This window comes from Macrobrachium rosenbergii, chromosome 42 (genome assembly GCF_040412425.1).
Source record: "Macrobrachium rosenbergii isolate ZJJX-2024 chromosome 42, ASM4041242v1, whole genome shotgun sequence".
In the NCBI taxonomy this organism is placed as follows: domain Eukaryota; kingdom Metazoa; phylum Arthropoda; class Malacostraca; order Decapoda; family Palaemonidae; genus Macrobrachium; species Macrobrachium rosenbergii.
This window is the reverse complement of record NC_089782.1, coordinates 13,629,317-13,651,046: the sequence shown is the minus strand read 5'-3', so window position 1 is coordinate 13,651,046 and position 21,730 is coordinate 13,629,317. Positions and strand designations below refer to the sequence as shown.

Genomic DNA, 21,730 nt, shown 5'->3' with positions numbered 1-21,730 from the left:
AGCTACGTCTACCGTACGTCTTATGACGTCACAACAGCCACCATTGCCTTTACAAACACCCATTAAAATTAACAGCATACTTTGTCTATACTTCTTAAATCTACAACGCCTACACCTTCTTCACTAACACATTTAATGAAGATTAACAAAATACTAATGATTAAACTTATTCAACTACATCATTAAACTGAATTACCTGTCCCCTATTCAAGGGAATGATGAGACTTAACAACGGACAGATAATCACACTGTACTGTATGTTTGATAATGCACATTAATTGTGAAGTCCACTATATGTCAAGGGATGTCTTGGTGGTCTTATGCTGTTCTAATTTATGTCAAATTTTGTATATTGGAACTTCGTGCATTATGTTCAGATGTACTGTTTCCATAAAGGTATTTTTCTTTAAATGCCTTCCTTCCTAAATTTTACTGATAACTACTAGTATACTGGTTTTAGTGCTTTTATACGATTATTACATTTGTAAGTTTTGGAATTTTGTCTTCTTCAAGAGGTCACAATTTTAAGAGACTGAGACTTTTTTCCTAATCTAACTTATGGCTGATTCTAGAATTGTGATGAAAAAGTTCCAGTAATTCTTTAGACAATCTTGAGACTTTGTTTTTGCTGTTATTGGGCGAAGGTTTTCAGATACGCTTATCTTTGGCATCAGTAATGAAATTTGTGGTATATTAAGTGTTCCATTGTGGTCTCTTAGGGGATATGGTGAAATTTGTCAAGTAATTATGGTACCTTTTTCCAAGTCCACTTGATTTGTAGCAGTTTGGCATGAAATTCTATGATTACATATTTTAAATAAATCATAGGATAACAGTCACTAGAACATAAAACATCAGAGACAAGCTACTAATATTGGTTACCTTAAGGAATGGAGCCTAAAGAGATAACAATGACATAACACTGGGTGTTAGAAAAAGGAAGGTTTTTATCATCTTTATTGTAACAAAGCTCTTATTACTGAATAATAATAATAATAATAATAATAATAATAATAATAATAATAATAATAATAATAATAATTTCAATTTCTTACCATCTGCATCAATTCACTGATTATTTTCACTCCTAATACTGTCCACCATCAATCCACAAATTTCATCCTAGGTCTCCCTCATCTACCATAAAAGATTTCAAACTGGAAATTGAAAACTTATTTCCCTACACAATTTTATTACTAGTCAGTTACAAAAATTAAATTATACCAAGTAGACAGGAAGTTATTCATTCAAAACAGTTTTGGAAATTGAATTATAAGTGTTCAATACATTCTAGGAAAATTTATTTAGCAGTAAATTACAGTACATTTCTAATAGCATAGGGAAATGAGGATTAAGTGAAGAAGGTGGGGGACAATTTTTCCTCAACATACTGGGCTTAAATTTGTGGACACTGCTTCTATTTTTCCGAAAAATAAAAATCTGGATGAGTTACAGCCTAATTTCTGAAACAAGTGTAGCCTCTTCAATGCTATCTCTCCTCTGAATATAGTCGTTGAAATGCCAAAATGAAGTACAGTGGCACATCACCCTACTGGATTTCGTTACTTACTGGATGTGTTATCAAGCTGGTAAAAAAAAAAAAAAAAAAAAAAAAAAAATGTCATCAATTTTATTACTAGTCAGTTACAAAACTTAAATTATACAAAGTAGACAGGAAGTCACTCATTCAAAACAGTTTTGGAAATTGAATTATAAGTGTTCAAGACATTCTAGGAAAATTTATTTAGCAGTAAATTACAGTACATTGCTAATAGTATAGGGAAACCAAGGATTACGTGAAGACGACACGGGACAATTTTTCCCCAACATACTGGGCTTAAATTTGTGGACACTGCTTCTATTTTTCCAAAAATAAAAACCTGGCTGTTACAGCCTAATTTCTGAAACAAGTATAGCCTCTTCAAAGCTATCTCTGCTCTGAATATAGTCGTTGAAATGTCAAAATGAAGTACACTGGCACCTCATTCTACTGGATTTCGTTATTTACGGGATGTGCCATCAAGCAGGTAAAAAAAAAAAAAAAAAAAAAAAAAAAAAATTCATTCAGTGTTTTCATTTTAGCATGTGAAATATGTGTGGTTATTTTTACTTGTGTTAAAATTTCTAACCATAGTGTAAAACATAGTTAAACAATGTAATGTACCTGCTGTACTTTGTTAAATTTATACAGTAAACTGGGTATCATATTTTGTTCTTCTGGCAGTTACATGCTCTGAAATTCTAAGGTATTGGTCGAAAAAAAGTAACTGCATGCATATACATTTGTACTGTACCTTTACCTATTCTGAAATCTCAATACTGCAAATCAATGTCAATCATATGTATAAAAATAGTTCCTTAAATGAATTATATCACAGTGATTTTACTTCACTGTATGACCACAACCTCAGAAATTTTAAGATTTGTGATCAATTGAAGTATACTTGAACTCAAAGTGTATTACAGAATAACAGATTACTGTTAACTGAAATTATAAATACAGTTCCCCATGTGAATTTTTTACAATGTGATTGTACCATTCCTCTGTTTTGCTGTGTAAGAATACACTTCTTCCTTTTCCTCTTGCAAGTCTTCCTTGCCTTACAAACCAAAGGGTTGGTCAAGACCAGGACTGCAGACAACAATACACCCACCAGAGGATCTGCTACTGGTAGAACCATTCTAACAGAAGCATCTCCCTCTTTTGCAGCAGATGATGAAGCCAGGGCAGCTACAGGTACAGCAACAGCCAACATCACATACGAAGCTCAGGTGCTAAGTCCTTCTTTTCTACCAGATTGTTGAGGAAGGCCATGAATGAAGGACAGTCATGAATATTCAGCACAGGCCACATTTTCCACTGTTACTCCAACAACATGGGTACTTGGAGTGTCACATTCAGATGAGATGGAGGACAAGACAGTTGCTGAAGGAGCATCTCCAGCAGCAGCTGCTTTTTCCTCAGAGAAGAGGGCATGAGCTGGCTTCATATCACCAGTACTATCCCTCCCAGAGGTAGTAGTACTACTATGCAATGGGATAGGGATGGAAGAAGGTGGAAGAAAGGAACTAGAAGGAATCAGGGGCCTCACTGGGGGGTGTCATCCTCCCTGAGGAAACTGGAAAATGCTTCATCTTTTTTTCTACGCTTGCAAAACTTCTTCCACTGTAATGAATACCAACCAGCACACTTCCTACAATGAGAAGCCCTACAGCAAGATTATCCACCTACAAAAGGAACAATAACTATGCTGGTTAACTGTTACAGCAGACATGAACTGACCATATGGATGACTACAGCCCCCGCAATAGAGTTGCCAATGTTTTTTTATCAACAGAAAAAAACAGCAAAGAACAAAATTAGCAACAAATGAAAAATCAAACAGAGCAGGCTACTAATCCAAGTTTTCACCGGACAGTCAGTAGGAAAGTTGAGTGCAGCACATCTGCACTATCTAAAGGCTGAAGAAAAAGCGAGTACTATTGACAGAGAGTGAGTGAGGGGTATTCCCCCATTCATCCCCTACCTTCACCATCCAAGTATCTTGTCACCAAATTCAATGACTGACCTAGCTTGCACTCAAGGATACCCCTACATAAAAGGCAGAGGTTTGTATATCCACTGGAACAAAATACCAGTTAGGATAGGCAATTGATTACTTTATATGGAATTGCTGTAGGCCTACATAATAAGCTAAACAAATTTCTCCAGGGGTACTGAATTGTGCTGGCTTTATGCCTAGCTTTTTTGCTTAATGGATTTTGTTCCTTATCAGGGGGCCATACCCTCAACTGTCAGTTAAGATGAGGTGCTACTATAAGAACTTTAATTCTTCCTAAGACATCAGCTGTCTCATTTTATTAAAATACTAAAGTTTCTATGACTCTAACCCCATGTCAAACAAAAGTAGTCAAAGATTGCAATCCTCCACCAAGACTCAGCAATCCACTCCTCAAAAATATCCCTTCTATATAATATTTCATCAGATCTACAGGAATGAACTAGAATTTTTAAATTTTGTAATAATAAAGCCTTATCTCTAATACGTACCATCACTGGTAAAAAAAAAAAATCATGGGTCCCTGATCTGAATTACGCTGCCAATTACAAGATCCACCTTTTGTTGGAATTTTTGTAAAAGTCCATACTCCTTTTTGTATCATCCCCATGGTAAACAAACAAACCAAACCACAAACAGAAACTCCTTTGAAGGCCTTAAATTCTACACAAGTCTGACTGGTATTCAGAAAGGTTATCTACTGACAAAGTTAACTGCAGTGCCCTTACCCATGAACAAGATCTGTAACAAAGTACACAAAACTGTTTAGGACCCTTTTAGTGTCAATGGTTTTTTGCAAATAGCAGTAAACACTTCTATTCAGCTGTATCCTAGTGCATAATAACAGTAGTATCTCTCATGTATGTGTCTTCATATGCATTTTTAGACTATATGATTGAGCAAAACTACTGGGACATTCCGGGCAAGCATATGGCTTCTCTCCTGTATGTGTTCTCATGTGTATTGTGAGTGTGTCAGCACGTAGAAAACTACGTTCACATACACTGCAAGAAAATGGCTTCTCTCCAGTATGTGTTCTCATGTGTATTTTGAGTTGACCAGAGTGTGAGAAGCTACTTGGACATACGGTGCAAGTGTAAGGCTTCTCTCCTGTGTGTGTTCTCATATGTATTTTAAGTTGACCAGAGTGTGAGAAGCTACTTGGACATATGGTGCAAGTGTAAGGCTTCTCGCCGGTATGTGTTCTCATATGTCTTGTGAGTTGATTAGAGTGTGAAAAGCTACTTGGACATATGGTACAAGAGTATGGCTTCTCTCCTGTGTGTGTTCTCATGTGTGTCTTAAGCTGACAAGAGCGTGCAAAACTGCTCTCACATACTGTGCAGGAAAATGGCTTTTCACCAGTATGAGTTTTTATATGATTCTTTAGACTACTTGATTGAGCAAATGTACTTGGGCACTCTGTACAAGCATATGGCCTCTCACCTGTGTGAGACCTCATGTGTCCTTTGAAGGCACTTTTTTCGTAGAAACTCTTCCCACATTCACTGCAAAGGAATGGCCTCTCCCTTGTGTGTGTTTTCATGTGCTTTTTGAGGGTCTGAGAAGTTGGGAAGACACACTTGCATTCAGGGCATGACTTCTCTACTGCATGAATTCTCATGTGCCTCTTGAGAGGGCCCACATGAGAAAAACTCCTTCCACACTCTGGGCAAGTGGTTGGCTGTTCACCTTCAGTATGTATTTTCATGTGTCTCTTGAGTCCATAATACTGGGAAAACTTACTTCCACATTCAGGGCATGAGTAGGGCGTCTCTCCAGTATGGATTCTCATGTGCTTTCGAAGATGACCTGATAGTACAAATTTATTTCCACATTCAGAGCACCTGAATGGCTTCTCACCTGTATGACTTCTCATATGCACTCGGAGACTATGTGGTACAGCAAAACTACTCTGACATTCCGTGCAAGAATAAGGCCTCTCACCTGTATGGGTCCTCATGTGCACTTTGAGTTTATGTGACTGTGAAAATGCTCTCCCACATTCTGCACAGGTGAATTTCTTCTCATCTTTCTGAGCTTTTATGTGCTTTCTCTGATTAAGAAGATTCTCTTCACCAATCACATTCTCTCCACAATCATCACCACAACTTAGTGAGTCCTTTTCACTATCTGTCATTTCACTAAACTCAAACACCTCTGAGTCAGCCTTGACCTCAACTTTAATGGATGGACCTCGATATAATGTGCCACCAACATCATCACCATTGTCTGTGATTAAAGCTGAACTATCTTCAAAGTTTTTGTATTCATGACTGTTTGATGGAAATGATAGTGGATCTTCCTCTTCCATACTCTCGGGATGATCAGGCTCTTCTTTGACTTTAACCTCAATGGTTGGGGCTAAGTAAATGGAGTTATCATCCTCATCATCACTGGTTACTGCCCGTGGCTTATTCTCAGTATTTTTGTTATCCTGACCAATTAAATGGAATGCTGATGGGTCTTTGGCCTCCATTTTCCAGGGGTATTATACTGAGAGGTAGTTCTCAGGTCAACTAATTACTCTCTGTTGTCAAAGAATTTTAATGCTGCCTGAGTAGGCTTAATTTCAATCTGTTTTTCCACATCTACACAAATAATCTTCATACACGCTCACCCTTATCACAATTTTCTCTCACTTTATTTTTGCAAGAAACAATCATCAACATGATGAAAAGCAATTAACTGTAACATGCATTACAGCGATAAATAAAAAAAAACCATGTACAGTTATTAAATAAAACCAACCCTCTCAAGGGTAATTATCATGATCAACATCTACAATAATAAAAACATTTCAAAACACATAAAACTATACAACATTTCAAGAACTCTTTAATGTTAGACACAAATTTGCATCTCCTACCTTGAATAGCAGTTACAACAGCCAAGGGAATATTAAATCATCATTAAAAGCAATGTCAAATTACCACTAAAGGCTTAGAGACCTTACATTACACTACAGTCATTTACTGTCTTTTCACAGTACCAGTGATCTTGAAGACCAAGATGTTATATCAGATCTTAACAATAAGTGACCAATTGATACATATAAACTGGCATTACAATGACCACGGTCACTGGTGGTGTCAACTGAGGTCATCAACACGGAAATCTCAACAAACTTCAATATTCTTCATAACAGGGCAATGCTGACGACTTTCATTCTATTTAGATCCTCTGAAATAAATAAAATGAGGCACATAAAATGCAAATCTCAAAACAACACTGATAAGAAATACTTGAAATTTCCAAATAGTTTCAATGCTTCACAGTAAAAAAGCCATTGTTTGGATTTCGTGTAAGGTACCTAAGGTGATGCAGACACACTTAAGATGATTTTCCTTCACACAGCACCAGAAAATACTTTGTCAAATTATCTGATGTCAGTCTCTTATACAAAATATAAAGATATTTTCTTGGCAATAAGCTTTTCCCATGATATGGCATGACTTGGAAAAAAAAATAAACACATTTTGACATAGGAAAAACCTATTTTTGGTAGTCGCTGTGAGTCCTCAAGGAGTTACTTTCCATGGTCTACCAGAGATCCATGGTGACCAAACTGATATCAAAAGAATTCTCTTCTAGTTGGTCTTTTTGGCCAGGTATTGTGTCATAATGATTAACATTATAACAGCAAAAACTGGGCTCAGCGTTTTTCCAACGCCAAAAGAACCTGCAAGAAAGAGAAATGACTACTGTACTGCGCATGCACGTCCGCCCTCTTGTTTACAACCGGGTCGTTAAAGACTAAGGAGCTATTACTCTCTGTTGGTCAATGCAGGATGATCCCTTGCCCAAATCCCATGCCTTTTCGTCAGAGAAGTGGGAGGGTTTTGAGGACTCAACAGCAACTATCAAAAATAAGTTTTTCCGAAGTGGGAGGGTTTTGAGGACTCAACAGCAACTATCAAAAATAAGTTTTTCCTATGTCAAAACCTGTTTTTTTATAGCATAGTCGCTTGTTTCATCCTCAAGGAGCTTTACAAAGAAATTGACAGGTGACAAAGAAGGCCTAAGCTCTCAATTTTCAATCCCAACACCCAAAAGGAAAAAACATTTCTGGTCTGAGGTTAAGCCACAAATTTCAAGTCCCATTCTTTATTCCAAATACTCTTCAGGTTTTGGTACCAAGGAGCAAGAAACTATGCACGAACTTATGTTTTAGGATGTAGTTCTACAGTGGCTTACCTATGCATGCTGGGTTTGGTTGCTGTACTGTCGCCCTTGTCCCAGCGATAGTTCGCATACTCATCATCAATAAGACCCCTGGTTTTCTGCCGTAGCACCTAGGGGTTAAGACTAACCATGCCACCTACTGATACACAGTGTAGTCGAATTTGTTCGAGCACATGGCAATAATTTAACTGATGACCACCCTGTACATTCAGACTTCTTCGAAAGAGACATTTCTGAAGAAGGCCAATGAGGTACTTACTTTCCTAATATCACGTGACCTAGGGAAGGAGTGTGGATTTGCCTTTTTAATGAGAGACACTACAATCATTCTCAGCCCTTGTAGGGAGAGTGGTTAGTTTGTGCTAGGGTGTAAGAAAATAGGACCCTCTGGGATGTTTGCTTTGACTTCTAGGTAAACCTTAGGTACTTGAACCGGGCATAATGTCTTCTCTGCTAAATTGAGTTTTCTTATAAAAATAGATTTCCTTTTTAAAGGTCCTCATTCTTGGCCAGGAATGATGGGCCAGGGGACAGTAATAATTGATGGTCAGCTGTTTGCATGATGCATCATCCTTGTCTAAGAGAGCCCAGTTCACTAATACAAGCTCCTGATGCTACTGCAGTCAAGAAGATTGCCTTTTGTAGCATGTGTGTTGTGGTTGTATTGGGTCCACTGAATTGATTGGTTGATGAAAGCCTAAGCACCTTGTTCAGGGACCAAGTAATTGGAAGCCTTTCAGGAGCGGGCCTTTGTAGAGCAAAAGACTGCAGAAGGGAAGTGACAACTTCTATACTGGAGTCAATCCCGAATCCATAAAGCAAGGGTTCCATTAATGCAGCCTTGTATGCCATGACTATTATAAGTGCAAGGTGTTTGTCTTCAAAAGGGTATATAAGAAAAATAAAAATATTTCTATAGAAATCTCAACTGGGCTTTCAGTATGGACATAATCTAACCATATCTTCCACACAGAGTGGTATTGCCTGATAGATGATGTCTGTAATTCTTGCACTAGGTACCTAGCAATGTTGGTGTGTAATTTTCACGATATATTTTTTTAAAAAATCCATATGTGAAGGTCTCAGCTCAGAAAGGAGGATGCGTAAATGACTTTCCCTCCACCTGGGATAGAACAGTGGACAGTAGTGGAATTAGAAAGTCCCTCCACCTGGGAAAGAACAGTGGACAGTAGTGGAATTGATCTTTCTGTCTGTTGTTGAAGTAATAGGAACCAATACCTGTTTGGCCAATTTGGGGCTATTAAGTTAGCAGCTCCTTTGAAGGTTAGAAGTTTGCTCAAAACCTTCAAAATCTGGGACAACAGAGGAAAAAGATATTGTCCTCCCCTTCCAGTCTTTAGGAAGGGATCTCTTGCTGTTGCTTGACTATCTAGGTTTAGAGACACAGATATTAGGAATTTGTGATCCTCGTACGTGGCGAAAAGGTCATCTTCCGGTTGTGGAAGCATGTTGGCTATTGTTTGAAAAGAGTGGTTGTCCACCATCCACTCTGTTGAGGCTGTTGTTTTCCTTGATAGAGAGTCTGCTATTAGGAGTTTGTGATCCTCATACATTGCGAACAGGTCCACTTCCAGTTGTGGAAGCATGCTGGCTATTGTTTGAAAAGAGTGGTTGTCCAACATCCACTCTGTTGAGGCTGTCGTTTTCCTTGATAGAGTCTGCTGTTACAATGAGACCCATTGTAAGGTGAAATGCAGACATGTGCCACTTCCTTGCTTGCACCATCCGTCTCTCTTCTGGAGGTTTGAGTTTTTTGAGACATAGAAAGGCAGCCATCAGCTCCAGGAACTTGATATAAGAATTCCTCAGAGTATATGATCACCTCCCTGCCACCTGACGATCCTCCCAATGTCCTTCCAACCTGTCAATGAGACATCTGTGTGTATTTTCACTCATACCTATAGAGAAGTCAAGGTGACCTGTTTCGCCAGAGATTCCTTCCGGATCCAAGGCTGAAGTACAGTATCTCCCCAATTTTTTTAATCTTTTGAAGAGGTCAGTCTCACATCCTTTTTCTTGCATGTGATAGCCAGAATTTGTTCACGTTTTTAGTTGCAATCTAAGTATTGGATCTATTACTGATGCGTACTGTGGCAGACCCATCATACTTTCTAATTGCCATCTGGAAACTCTGGGCTGTGCAAGGAACCTTCTGAGGACTTGCTTTATTCTGTTTTGAGTATGATGGGGAGAGACAACAGGCCATGAAGAGTATCCCAACACAGTCCCAGCCACTGAAAGTGTCTCCTAGGCGTGAGGTGGGATTTTTTCAAATTTATTATAAAACCTTCTGACTGTTGTCTGTTGACCATTGCTCTTAGGTTTTTCAAGCACTCTTTTCTTGTGGGCCCCCCAGATCAACCAGTTGTCTAGGTAGGCTATTAGTTGTAGTCCTTTTTGTTTGAGTTCTCAAACGAATACCACTGCTAATTTTGCAAAATATTCCTTAGGCAATGTCTAGCCCAAAGGGCATGACTTTGAATCTGTACATATCTTTCTCTATCTGGAACCTTAGGAAGGGGGGAAAGGGTACTGTATCTTTCAGATGTATAGAAACTGTCCAAGTCCGTTTGGAATGATTCAGCATACTTAGGCAATGGTAATTATCCAAAACTTTTTGAAAACAATGTGCTTATTCAATGTTGAATGGTTGAGAATCACTCTTCTTTTGGAGGAATCCTTTTTGAGGACACTGAAGAGACGTGATTGGTGGCGAATATACGCATGTTTCTCTATGGGCCCCATTAACAGGGCCTTTCTGCACATATAAATAATACTGTCCCCCTACAGAGAGAACTTCCATTGTCTGTGATGTCATCGAAGCCGACCCCCAACCATACCATTCCTATTGGTATCTGCCTCTCCCTCTGCCTTTGCCTTTGATAGACATTTCAGGAGTTGCTTTTCCTTTTTCCCCCTGTAAGATGGTTTTTGGCCCTTGTGAAAAAGGGTGTCCTTGCTGCTGTTGCTGTTATTGTTCTTGTTCTTGTCCCTTCTGACCACCTACCTGCTTTCTGAGGAAAACTTTTGGGGGTGACTGAAGGCTTATATGATTTTTTATCAAAGTGAGCCCCTTTTGGTGTTGGGTAAAGGGAAATTTTGGGTTCTCTGTTTCCTGAATTCCCCTTTCCCAAGAAGAGTGTACACTGTACAATTCTGTTGGCAGGCATGCTCGCTGAGTTGAGCCACAACTGACTGTTTGAGGTCCTTACTGAAGGTGTTAGATGTAAAAATGGAGTGACATTGGAGAGAGATTTGATGGAGCCTCTAATGCTTCCATTCGCGTTTTTATACGCCAGTCTAAGAAGTCACAGAGTGCTTCCCATCAGGTTCTCATAAGACTTTTGGCCTCAACAGCAAAAATTATCCTGGAATCTTCTGGAAGCCTTTTGGTGGCAACTTCCAGCAAGGTGGTATGGCTATAATACTAAGAAGTTGGAGCCTAGCATAAAATTCTGATGGGGCTGTCCCCTCTTAGAGTCTTCTCATAGGGGTCCCAAAATGCTGCGTAGCTAAATCTAAAGGGAGCTTTTTCCTTTCAAAAGGGAGTTGTAGCATTGCCCATTCCTTGGTGGAATTTCCTGAAACTGGGATGACTGTGGCAGATGGTTTTAATTTAGTCAATAAAAAATCTGAAAATCTGTTTTCACATGATTAATACTTTTGAAAGTGAAGAGACAGAAGGCTGGAGCTACTTGGTGAGCAACTTGGGTCTTATTCAAAATGGACGTAGAGATCCATTTTTGTTGACCTGGTAAAGGGTGATTTCTATAGCTTTTAATGCTATATGCACAGGTAAGAAAATCGTTTCTGTTAGTGTTTTCTCCATGTCTGGTGAAGATGGTACCAGGTGCCATTCTGTATTAGGGAATGCTGCCCTGTTTCTAAATTCTACATGTACAACTTCGATCAAACTTTTCCTCATTAATTGCATACTTGCCATTGGGAGAGAAAATGCACACTGAAGTGTCTTGCCATGGACTATCAGTATCATCAGGGGTGAGTATTGGAGGCCCTATTATGTTTTGATATGAGTTCTGTATTCCGAACTGACCATTTTGTTGTTTCCAGTCGGAATTCTAACATTACACCTTGTTTGGGCAGCATTTCTATCCATACTCACTTTTTGGCTATAGGATGTAGTACTTTTACACTTTGGGGTGTACATGACCAACTTACTTTCCTTTTCGGAATCGTGCTTCATGTCCCTTATACATTGCCATTCTGTGGCAAGGGCATTTTTGATGGTACTCAATTCCTTACGGAATTGATCAAATGTTGCAACTGTGTATCCCTTTTGAAGGAGCTTGCGCAATCTAACTGAGCTTCAGCAACTGAACTGTAACTGCCTGTTAATCAAAGGGCAGAAGTCCTGGGTAAGTTACTATACCCTTCCAAAAATGTAGTCATTTCAGTCGGAGTTGGTGGATCCTAGTATCCCTTTCAGGGGAAAGATCCTATTCAGCATCGATAGCTGCATGAGGAATAGAATTCCTTCTGGAAGGTTTCTCCCATTTCTTCGTTTTTAACATGCTTTTTTCCCCATTTTTATATGGGGTAAGCACGATGCCTTCTTTTGAAGGACTTTGATTTGGCGGTGGGGTAGGCCGTAGCCTCGATCGGCTGCCCTGCCTGACATCGCTTAGACCCCGGTAGCGAATGTGTACATGTATTGTACCAAATCCCCAGCTCCCTTTCTCCCAGCAGCGAGGAGAACTGGGCGGGTAGGTCGACAGTTCGAGACATGTGAGGTGTATGTTATGTTTTTAGAAGATGTTGGAGTGGCTTTGTTTATGTGTGTATTAGTCTGTAACACCCATTTGCTTTCAGCAAACCTATCCGTTGATTACATAAGTAATCCCGGGGTGTCTACACGGAGAGCAAAGTGTCCGCCTTCTCTGACCGGTCGGCTGTGGGGATTGAACCCTCTCCACAGACTTCTATGAAGTCTGAGGTTGCTGCTTCTACCAACCGAGCCATCAAGGCTCCTGGAAGGCTTCTCCCATGGCTAGCTAAAATTTGTGTCCCTGAGCCTTCTGGGCTCAGCAGGGCCACTCTACTTCCTCCGCGGGGTTAATCTGGGAGATACTGGCTTTTGGCCCAAACATTGATGTTGTTCTGAGAAAGGGTTAAATATCTGCTGCCGGAGTTCTGCCGGAAAGATATAATCTCCCCCTTCCTCACCCCTACTGAACCCTAGGACCCATCGAGACAGCTTAAAAGGAGTTGTTTCATCCTTAAAACTTGCTGCCAGGAGCATACTACAATCTTGCCCACATTTGGCGACCAAGCAAATTTCCCTTGTTTTTTACAAGGACTATGCTCATGGCAGGTGGCATGGGCTGTACCCAATGGCAAAAAGTGAACTAAGCAATTTACTATGGAACACTTGGACTAAGGATCCTGCCTAATGGCAGCCCTGTAGTGATGATATAAAACAAGTTGTTATTAGAAACTAGTTAGTATTATTTGTTTTTAAATGAGGGACACTTCTGTAGTTCCTCATATAGTTTCCATATTACAGGTTAACTTGACTACAAGTGTTAGGTTGTAATACATTTAATTAAATATCTATGTTACCTTAAACCCTCTAAGGTTTAGGTTAGTTTTCATACCTGTATATGGCTGTATTACTTATAATGGCAAGTGAAATTTTTGTTGCAATGGCTAAGTGAAATTTTTGTTGCAATGGTTAAGTGAAATTTTTAATTCTAATTGTCATGCCAGTCAGACTAACTGCTATGAACTAATTTGTTTAACTAACCCCAACTACTGTTTTATATAGCATAGGTTAATGCTTCTAGCATAATCTACATTAAGCTAAGAATAGAGGATTTCTTAGAAGGTTCTCGCTTAACCTATTCTAGGCCACTGCCTATTCTAGGCTTACTTAAAACTTAAGGATATAAATTACTGTATACAGAAAATAATCCTATTTCTGAGCTCAGCCCCGTGTCACCCGGTGAAATTCCATACTAACACGAATTTCTAGTTATAAAAATTGCTAAATATACCAGAGAAAAAAGCTTTCAGGAATGCTGGAGTTACTACCCCCAGATCGAGCGTCTTCTATATTGAAGACGTCGGTATAACCAAGGGTGAGTGAAAGAATCACAACCACAGAGCCACACTCAATAGACATCCCCATGTCAAAACCCGGGAAGAGCGGGAGCCGTACCAGCTCCCACGCTCACCCGCCCCAAGCGGGCGACTCCAGCGCCATCTGAACTCATTCCATTTCTAGCACTTGATTTTTGTACAATCAATTATTTTGTGCTCGTGTTTTTGGCTGTTTTTCCTGCTTATCAGCATGTCTTCCAGCAAGTTTACCGTCACCAAGTTAAGTACCATCTTATTGTGGGGTTTTTATGATAAGTTTGGCTGTTTCAACCCGTATCTTAATATTATTCGTGGTTGTTGTTATGACGCCGTGGCGTCCCCAGTCAGCCATGTCGACCACGAGATTCGCCCACCCAGCTTGTCCTGTTTGGGGCTTCTCTTTGTCGTTTACATTTCTTATCATTATTCCCCTAGAATTCATCCTGGTGGCGTTTTCCTGGGCGGGTTGTTTCGGTGTTCCTCTGCATTATTTTTGTCGAACCACATATTGGGGTTCCTCCATTGGGTTCCCGTCATTTTCCCGCTTAGATTTCTCCCCAGGATGTTTTCCGCTTTGACATACTTAGCTACATTATAATTATAGTGTGACGTGCTGGTGCTATCAGTCTTTTATTGCTTTGATTTAGTTTGTGGGGAGCGCAGATACAGTTTTATTGTTTACTTACCCTGTCGCTCCTCTCTGTTAGGCTATGCGCCTTGCACGAGCACAAGCTTTTATTATTGTTTTGTGTATATATATTATTCTTAGTGATGGTGATTTATTTTTAACTGGTTAAGTTGTGTGGGGTTCCCCTAGCCTGCCTATGTCATGTTAGGCTTGTATTTTGCTTCCTTTGGCCTCCCGCTCTCCCTTTTACCCTGAGTTAGGTTAGGTGTGAGGAGGGGTTCAGCAGGTAGAGAGAGTTTCTGTTGTTGTTCCTTCCACTGGCTGTTGTTTGGGTTGTAGAGTGAGACCCCATTGTCCTCCCCCTTCTATGGAGGGGTAGAGGCTCTTTCTGTGGGTGTGTCTCCTCCATGCTTCCATAGCATCCTCCCCTTTCATTCGGCTCTGGTTGGTTTTCAGCACGGGAATTTCTCTCCCCGTTGTTTCCTCCTTCCTCCCTTTCCTTATTCCTCCTGTTAGCCTAGGCTATCCCTAGGTACTGTGCTAGCCTGAGCAGGCCACGCCTAGGTGTAGGGCGAGCGTGTTGAGGCCTTAGGTCGTTATCCCTTCCATCCCCTTATTCGGAGTAGGCTATGTTCTTCCACTGCGGGTATTAATTTACTTGGCGTGGTGTGTGTCTGCAGTCGAGCGGGTGAATAATCTTCCCCAGTCTCCTGTTTTCACCTGTTCTGGCCTACTCCCATCCTTACCCCTCCAACCCTTTCCACCCCCCCTCCCCCCTACCCTAAGTCAAGCTCTTTGTCATCTTCTCGTGCGGGTGACGTCAACTGGCGTTCACTCCGAGTTGTGGGGCCCTTTCCTGGTGGAGAGATTCGCTCCCTCCCAGGGCAAGTCCCCAGTGGCTTTTTGCTTGGCTCAATGTCTCGTTAACCGCTCTCCTAGGATTGAGCAGGTTTCGAACATTCTTAGGGTTATTGGTTCTCCCCTTTTTCCACGTTCGCTTGGTGTTCGAGATACTTTAGTTGGGGTTGACTGGCGCTTTCTCCGGCCCTTGTGGTCCTGCGATGTTTGTTAGCCTCACCCTACTATTGTTCTCTAGCGGTTGAGGCTTGGGATCTCCGGAGGGGGTGGTTCCGGACTCCGGAGTATATGGAATTAACCAGTTTCGTTCCCATCCCCTGTATTTTATATATGCATATACACTTGTTTTGTTCCGAGCGGGTCACTCCGCCGTTGGACATATTGTTATTACAGGGTCCGTGTCCTACCCTTTGGGTTCTGCCGTTTTATTCCGGCATCTCTTGTGGTAGGGCCCTGTTGACTCAGCTCTACCATTCTGCCGGAGTATTCCGGTGGTCGGGGAGCAGCTTGCTTACCACTATAGTTACTTGCTGGGTAGGCCCGTCTCTGACGGGGGTTTTTCTTCCCACCGGAGTACTCCGGTACTAGGTTTGAAAATGCCCGTGCCTGCCTAATTTAAGTTTCTAGAGTGGTAGGTTCATGTACTTTTCACACTTACAGACTGTGCGTTGTGAGGAGCTGGGGTGCACCGCCACTCTCCATCAACCCTATGGGCATGTGGTGTGCCGGACCCACGCTGGCTGTGCAGTCCGGATGGACGATCTTGTAGTTTGGCATCCTGACGGCTGCAAGGTGTGCTTCGCTCTGTGCAGCAGTGTCCAGGACGAGTCGGTAAGCTTGACTTTCGTTCTTCACGCTACTTTCAGTCTGATATGTGCTCATATTGTAGGTCATGACTTTTGTTACAATATGTTAGAACTGATCCCCTCCTCTCTTTTAGGCTGACGAGTCCTCCAAGAAGGAGGCCTTAGAGTCTCTCCGCGCCTGGGTGGCTGGGTTCGGAAGGAACGTGCCGTCGGGGAAGCCGTATGTCCTCGACGCTGGTTTGAGGGACCTTCTTTACCCCGGCACCCGGATTGCTGCGGCCGTACCAGCTGATGTGGCCGCACCCATCATTGAGCAGATCCGGGCCGCGACCCAGCCACCTCAAGAGGACCTGTACCAGGAGGTTTCTGAAGACGTCGCCGCCTTAGACTTGGACCTGGAGCCAATGAATACGGAGCCGGACCAAGAGGTAGGTAGCGAGGTAAGTGAGGCAGCGGGGCGGGCCCCTTTTGATTCCCATCTTCCTCTGTGTCTTCCTTTTCAGGATTCACCAAGTCTTCCATCTTGGGGGACAGGGCTCCATCTGCTGTCCCCAAGTTGAAATTGAAGACGCCGTGGAAGGCGAAGGGCTATAAGTCCTCGTCTTCCCATAAGGCATCTCCTTCCCCGTCGAAGGCCAAGGTTGCGGAACCTGTGGCCTCCGGGAGCAAACCGAGCACCTCGGGCAAAGGAGCGAGTAAGAGGGCGCCCAAACCCAGCCCTCCTCGCCAGCCTGCCTTTGACCCTGAGGCGTTTGCAGGGATGTTGCTGGAACGCATCTCTTCGGAGGTGGAGGCGAAGCTTTCCAAAATTACGGAAAGACTTCACAGTCAGGAGACTCTGCTGGCGGATATGGCTCACTCTGGCGGAGCCGCTCCACAGTCGAGATCCCTGATACCGCTGACCTCCTCTCCTTTCGATGTAGGGAACCCGTGGCGTTTTGCTCTTCGTGCCATTCGTCACGAAGACACTTTGACCATCGAGGGTCTGGGCACGAGGTGTCTGGAGGAATTGGAGTTCTTCCTCCTGATCTCTTGCCCCCCTACCCAGGCTTCGTTAGGCTGACGGAGGAAGCCTGGATACGCTCAGACAAGGTCCCTAAGGAGACGGTGATCTTCCCTAGGGACCATGCCCAGTCTGCTCTGTTGTGCACTCTTATGGAGTGGCAGGCAGAGAACACAAAATTGACTCCCCCTTCAAGGGCAACTACACCATGTTTTCTCTGGGTGATAAGTTACCCACTCCCTGCCTGAACAAAGTTGCTTTGGCAACGGCTCAGGCTTGCTTCGATGGCAAACCCTTGCCTCAGCTGAGGGAGACGGACTCCACATCCTTGTTATTCCCGGGAGGTGAGGAGTTCTGGAAGGACGCCCGTCCACATTTACGGTGGTAAATTGGACGCTTTCTGCGTCCTCCCAATTCAGCGAAGAGCTTCCTAAACTCCCGGAAGCTCTCCTGAAGGCGGAGTTTGAGGCACGGTGTAGGCTAAGCCGGTCCTTGAACTCCTTGTGCTTGACAGAAGCGGTTGCCGTCTCCTGTGCAGAGGAGCCTCTGTTTCAGGTTCTGGCTAAATCCCTGTTAGCAGGGTTTCAGTCAGACCTGTATGACTTCATGGTGGCAAAGTTGGAGTGCCGCAAATTCATCTTCGCGGATGCCACCATTCGTCATGAGCCTAACAAGCTCATGAAGAGTTCCATCTGGGGGGTTAATCTCTTCCCAGAGGACGAAGTCTCCCGTGTCCTGAGCGAGGCTACCAGGGCCAACCAAAGCCTACGCTCCCGTTGGGGTATCTCCGCCTTCAAACGGAAGACCCCCGAATCTGGCAGCTCCCAGGGTAAGTCTGGGAAACGTTTCAGGAGGCACAGGAGGCCTCAACACCAAACAGTGGTTCAGGCTGTCCCAGTCTCCGCGGTGGGCCAACCCTCCACCTCCAAGGCTCAACCCCAACAGTACGTGCTGGTTCAACCAGCCCAATCCCTTGCTGCACCATCGTACGTCTCCTCTCCGGCGTACAATCCCACCTATGAGGGCCGTGGGGTCTTTCACGGCCTTAATAGAAGCGCAAGGGGGGGCAGAGGTCGAGCCCCATACAGAGGCAAAGCTGGATCTGCCTCCCGGGGAAAATCAGGCCGTGGTAGAGGAAACAAACCCACTTCCTCCCACTGAGACCAGTCAGGTAGGTGGTCGCCTTTACTGGTTCAGAGACCAGTGGTCCTTCAGTCCTTGGGCACACAGCATTGTGTCCAAGGGTTTGGGTTGGAGCTGGATCAAGGCTCCCCTCCCTGACCAGATTTTACCAACCCCCCTCCAAAGCCCTACAGGATTTTGTGATGGAGCTTCTCAACAAGAGAGCAATAAAGGAGGTAAGGCACCTCAAATTTCAAGGCAGGTTGTTCACCATTCCAAAGAAAGATTCCGATCAGCAAAGAGTGATTCTAGATCTGTCGCATCTAAATCGCTACATAAGATGCGACAAGTTTCGCATGCTTACGGTGGCTCAAGTACGGACTCTACTGTCGCGTGGAGCCGTCGCCACCTCTATCGATCTTTCAGACGCTTACTATCACGTCCCGGTTGCGCGGAGCTTCTCTCCCTTCCTGGGTTTCAGACTCGGGAAACAAGCCTACTCCTTCAGGGTCATGACTTTCGGACTCAATATAGCCCCCAGGATTTTTACGAAACTGGCGGAAACAGTCGTTCAGCAACTACGGTCCCGGGGGATCTCTCTGGCAGCTTACCTGGACGATTGGATAATCTGGGCTCCAACAGTACAGGAGTGCCGGAAGGCTACAGCCATAGTGATCAAGTTCCTGAGTCGTTAGGGCTTTCGGTTGAACAGGAGAAGTCCCGCCTGACTCCGAGTCCCGGTTTCAGTGGCTGGGTCTCCAGTGGGACCTGTCCTCATACAGGCTATCCCTTCCACCGTCCAAGCGGAAGGAAATAGCCGCCGCTACCAGAAAATTTTTGAAGGACAAAGCAGCATCCCGCCGGTCTCAAGAGAGAATTCTCAGCTCCCTTCAGTTTGCCTCAGTGACGGACCTGCTCTTAAAAGCGAAGTTAAAAGATATAAACAGAGTGTGGCGGAGACGAGCCAATGTCAGGCTTAGAGACAGAGTCTCTTCAATCCCCACAAATCTTGAAGACAAGGCTTCAACCATGGTCCACAGCCAGTGGCCTTGTCGGGTCAGTCCCACTCCAATTTTCCCCTCCGGCCTTGGTAATCCACACAGACGCTTCATTAAGCGGCTGCGGAGGGTACTCACCAAACCAAAAAGTTCAAGGGACATGGTCTACAATGTTTCAACAGTTTCATATAAACACCTTGGAAGCTATGGCAGTGTTTCTAACTCTCAAGAAACTCCGCCCCGCCGGCCAGATTCACATCAGGCTGGTGTTGGACAGCGCCGTGGTAGTTCATTGCATCAACAGGGGCGGCTCCAAATCAGGTCGTGTAAACCAGGTGATGGTAGCTATCTTCTCCCTGGCGAACAAGCACGGCTGGCATCTGTCAGCCACCCACCTAGCGGGAGTGCGGAACGAGGTGGCGGACTCCCTGTCCAGGACTACTCCGTTGGAGATGGAGTGGTCTCTAGACGGGGAATCATTCAATTGGATTTGCCGGGTTCCGGGACTCCAAGTGGATCTGTTCGCTCACGGAGAGCAATCACAAGCTTCCCTGTTATGTGGCTCCCAACCTGGACCCCAGGCCTTTGCCACGGATGCGATGACCATAGACTGGAACAATTGGGAGAGGATCTACTTATTTCCCCAATAAACATGTTGTTGAAAGTACTGCACAAACTCAGGTCATTCAAGGGCCAACTAGCTCTGGTAGCTCCCTATTGGCCGAAGAGCAACTGGTTCCCTCTGCTCCAGGAGCTCAAGTTGCGGTGTCATCAGATACCCAAACCCAGACTGACCCAAGTAGTACAAACCAAGACTGTGTCAGCTTCCTTAAGAATTCAGAATGCCCTGGTTTTATGGACTTTATAAAGTTTGCTGCAAAAAGGGAGCAAATATTGACCCGTCAACACTCTGTTTCTAGAATCTGATAAGAGAGATTCTACTCTCAGACAGTATGATTCAGCAGTCAAAAAAATTAGCATCCTTTTTGAAGGCATCTGAAGCTCAAACTATGACTACTAACCTAGCGGTTACTTTCTTTAGATCATTGTTTGAAAAAGGCCTTTGCCCCGCCACTATTACTACAGCTAAATCAGCCTTAAAGAAGGTATTTTTGTATGGTTTCAAAATCGACCTTACAGATTCATACTTTTCCTCCATCCCTAGAGCATGCGCCCGTTTGAGGCCGGTAACACGCCCACATTCTGTTATCTGGTTCCTCAACGATGTTCTGAAATTAGCCGTTGATACTGATAACTCACAATGCTCTTATCTGGATATGTTAAGGAAAACCTTGTTTCTGATTAGCTTGGCTTCAGGTGCCAGAATTTCAGAGCTATCGGCTCTCGCTAGAGGTGATGATCATGTTGATTTCCTCCCATCCGGAGAAGTCCTCCTTTCCCCTGATCATAGGTTCCTAGCTAAAAATGAAGAACTCCACAGTGTAAGTCGGGTCCTCTTTTTATCAGGGAAAAAGGTGGAACTCTTTTGTTGAACGCTATAAGACAGCAAATTCTGTATTTTATTAAACAAGCCAACCCGGATTCAGTCCCAAAGGTTCATGATATCCGTCGGTAGCTACCTCTACTAATTATTTTCATAATATGGATTTTGCTGAACTTACCAAGTATAAGGGATGGAAATCACCTCTAGTGTTTAAACGCCACTATTTAAAAATCACTGAAGCCCTGAAATTTTCTACAGTGGCTGTGGGGAGTGTCATTCCCCACCTTAATTGTCCTTAATCCTTTTCCTTCTCCCCGCCCGCCTGCCTCATTTATTTCTCTGCCTGCCTTTCTGGATCAATCATGCCTCACTGCCTTGCTCCTCATAATCGATGCTAGAATTACCCTGGGTATTGTTTGTCTTGGTGATTGGATTTTGATATGCTGTGAATTTAGATTAAGATAGAAGTACTGGAGCGGTTTTTATTTTGCTTCATGTACCTCAATTTCTGATTTTGTATATATCTCATTGTTCTTAGATTTAAGTTTGTATTTACCTGTTTATACCATTATGTTGTGGATGTCTTTCATTTCACCCCAATTGTATTGTATTTTTGTCATTGTGTATTGCTCTTAGACTTAAGTTTACATATTCTTCATTGTGTCTTTATATTGTTGGGTGTGTGTTGTTCCACCCATACTTACCTGTTATTAAATCTATTTTTCCTGATGAGATATCATAATTAAATCTATTTTTCATAGCGTGTGTTTTTGTTCTAATCACCTTTTGTTTTCTTTGTAGCTTTGCAGTCTTAGCATGATTCTCTGTCACTATTTCACCGGGTGACAAGGGGCCGAGCTCAGAAAAGGGATTTTGACAAAGGAAAAATCTATTTCTGAGGGAGGCCCTGTGTCACCCGGTGACCCTCCCAGGAGCAGGTTTACCCCCCCTACTTGCACATGCCAAGCCTGGGGGTGGTGCTAGTCTGGAATGAGTTCAGATGGTG

At 43.2% G+C, this 21,730-nt stretch overlaps 2 protein-coding genes across 3 annotated transcripts in view; both read right to left on the bottom strand.

Moving 5' to 3' along the window:
* Mpi (mannose phosphate isomerase) overlaps positions 1-21,730 on the bottom strand; it is a 148,534-nt gene that overhangs the window by 106,605 nt on the left and 20,199 nt on the right. The window lies entirely within an intron of this gene.
* LOC136827739 (zinc finger protein 585A-like) overlaps positions 1,619-21,730 on the bottom strand; it is a 53,947-nt gene continuing 33,835 nt past the window's right edge. Inside the window, exon 3 of the mRNA XM_067085200.1 lies at positions 1,619-6,045. Within this exon, the coding sequence (XP_066941301.1) occupies positions 4,417-6,045 (1,629 nt within the window). The 3' untranslated portion in view covers positions 1,619-4,416. The remainder of the gene's footprint in view (positions 6,046-21,730) is intronic.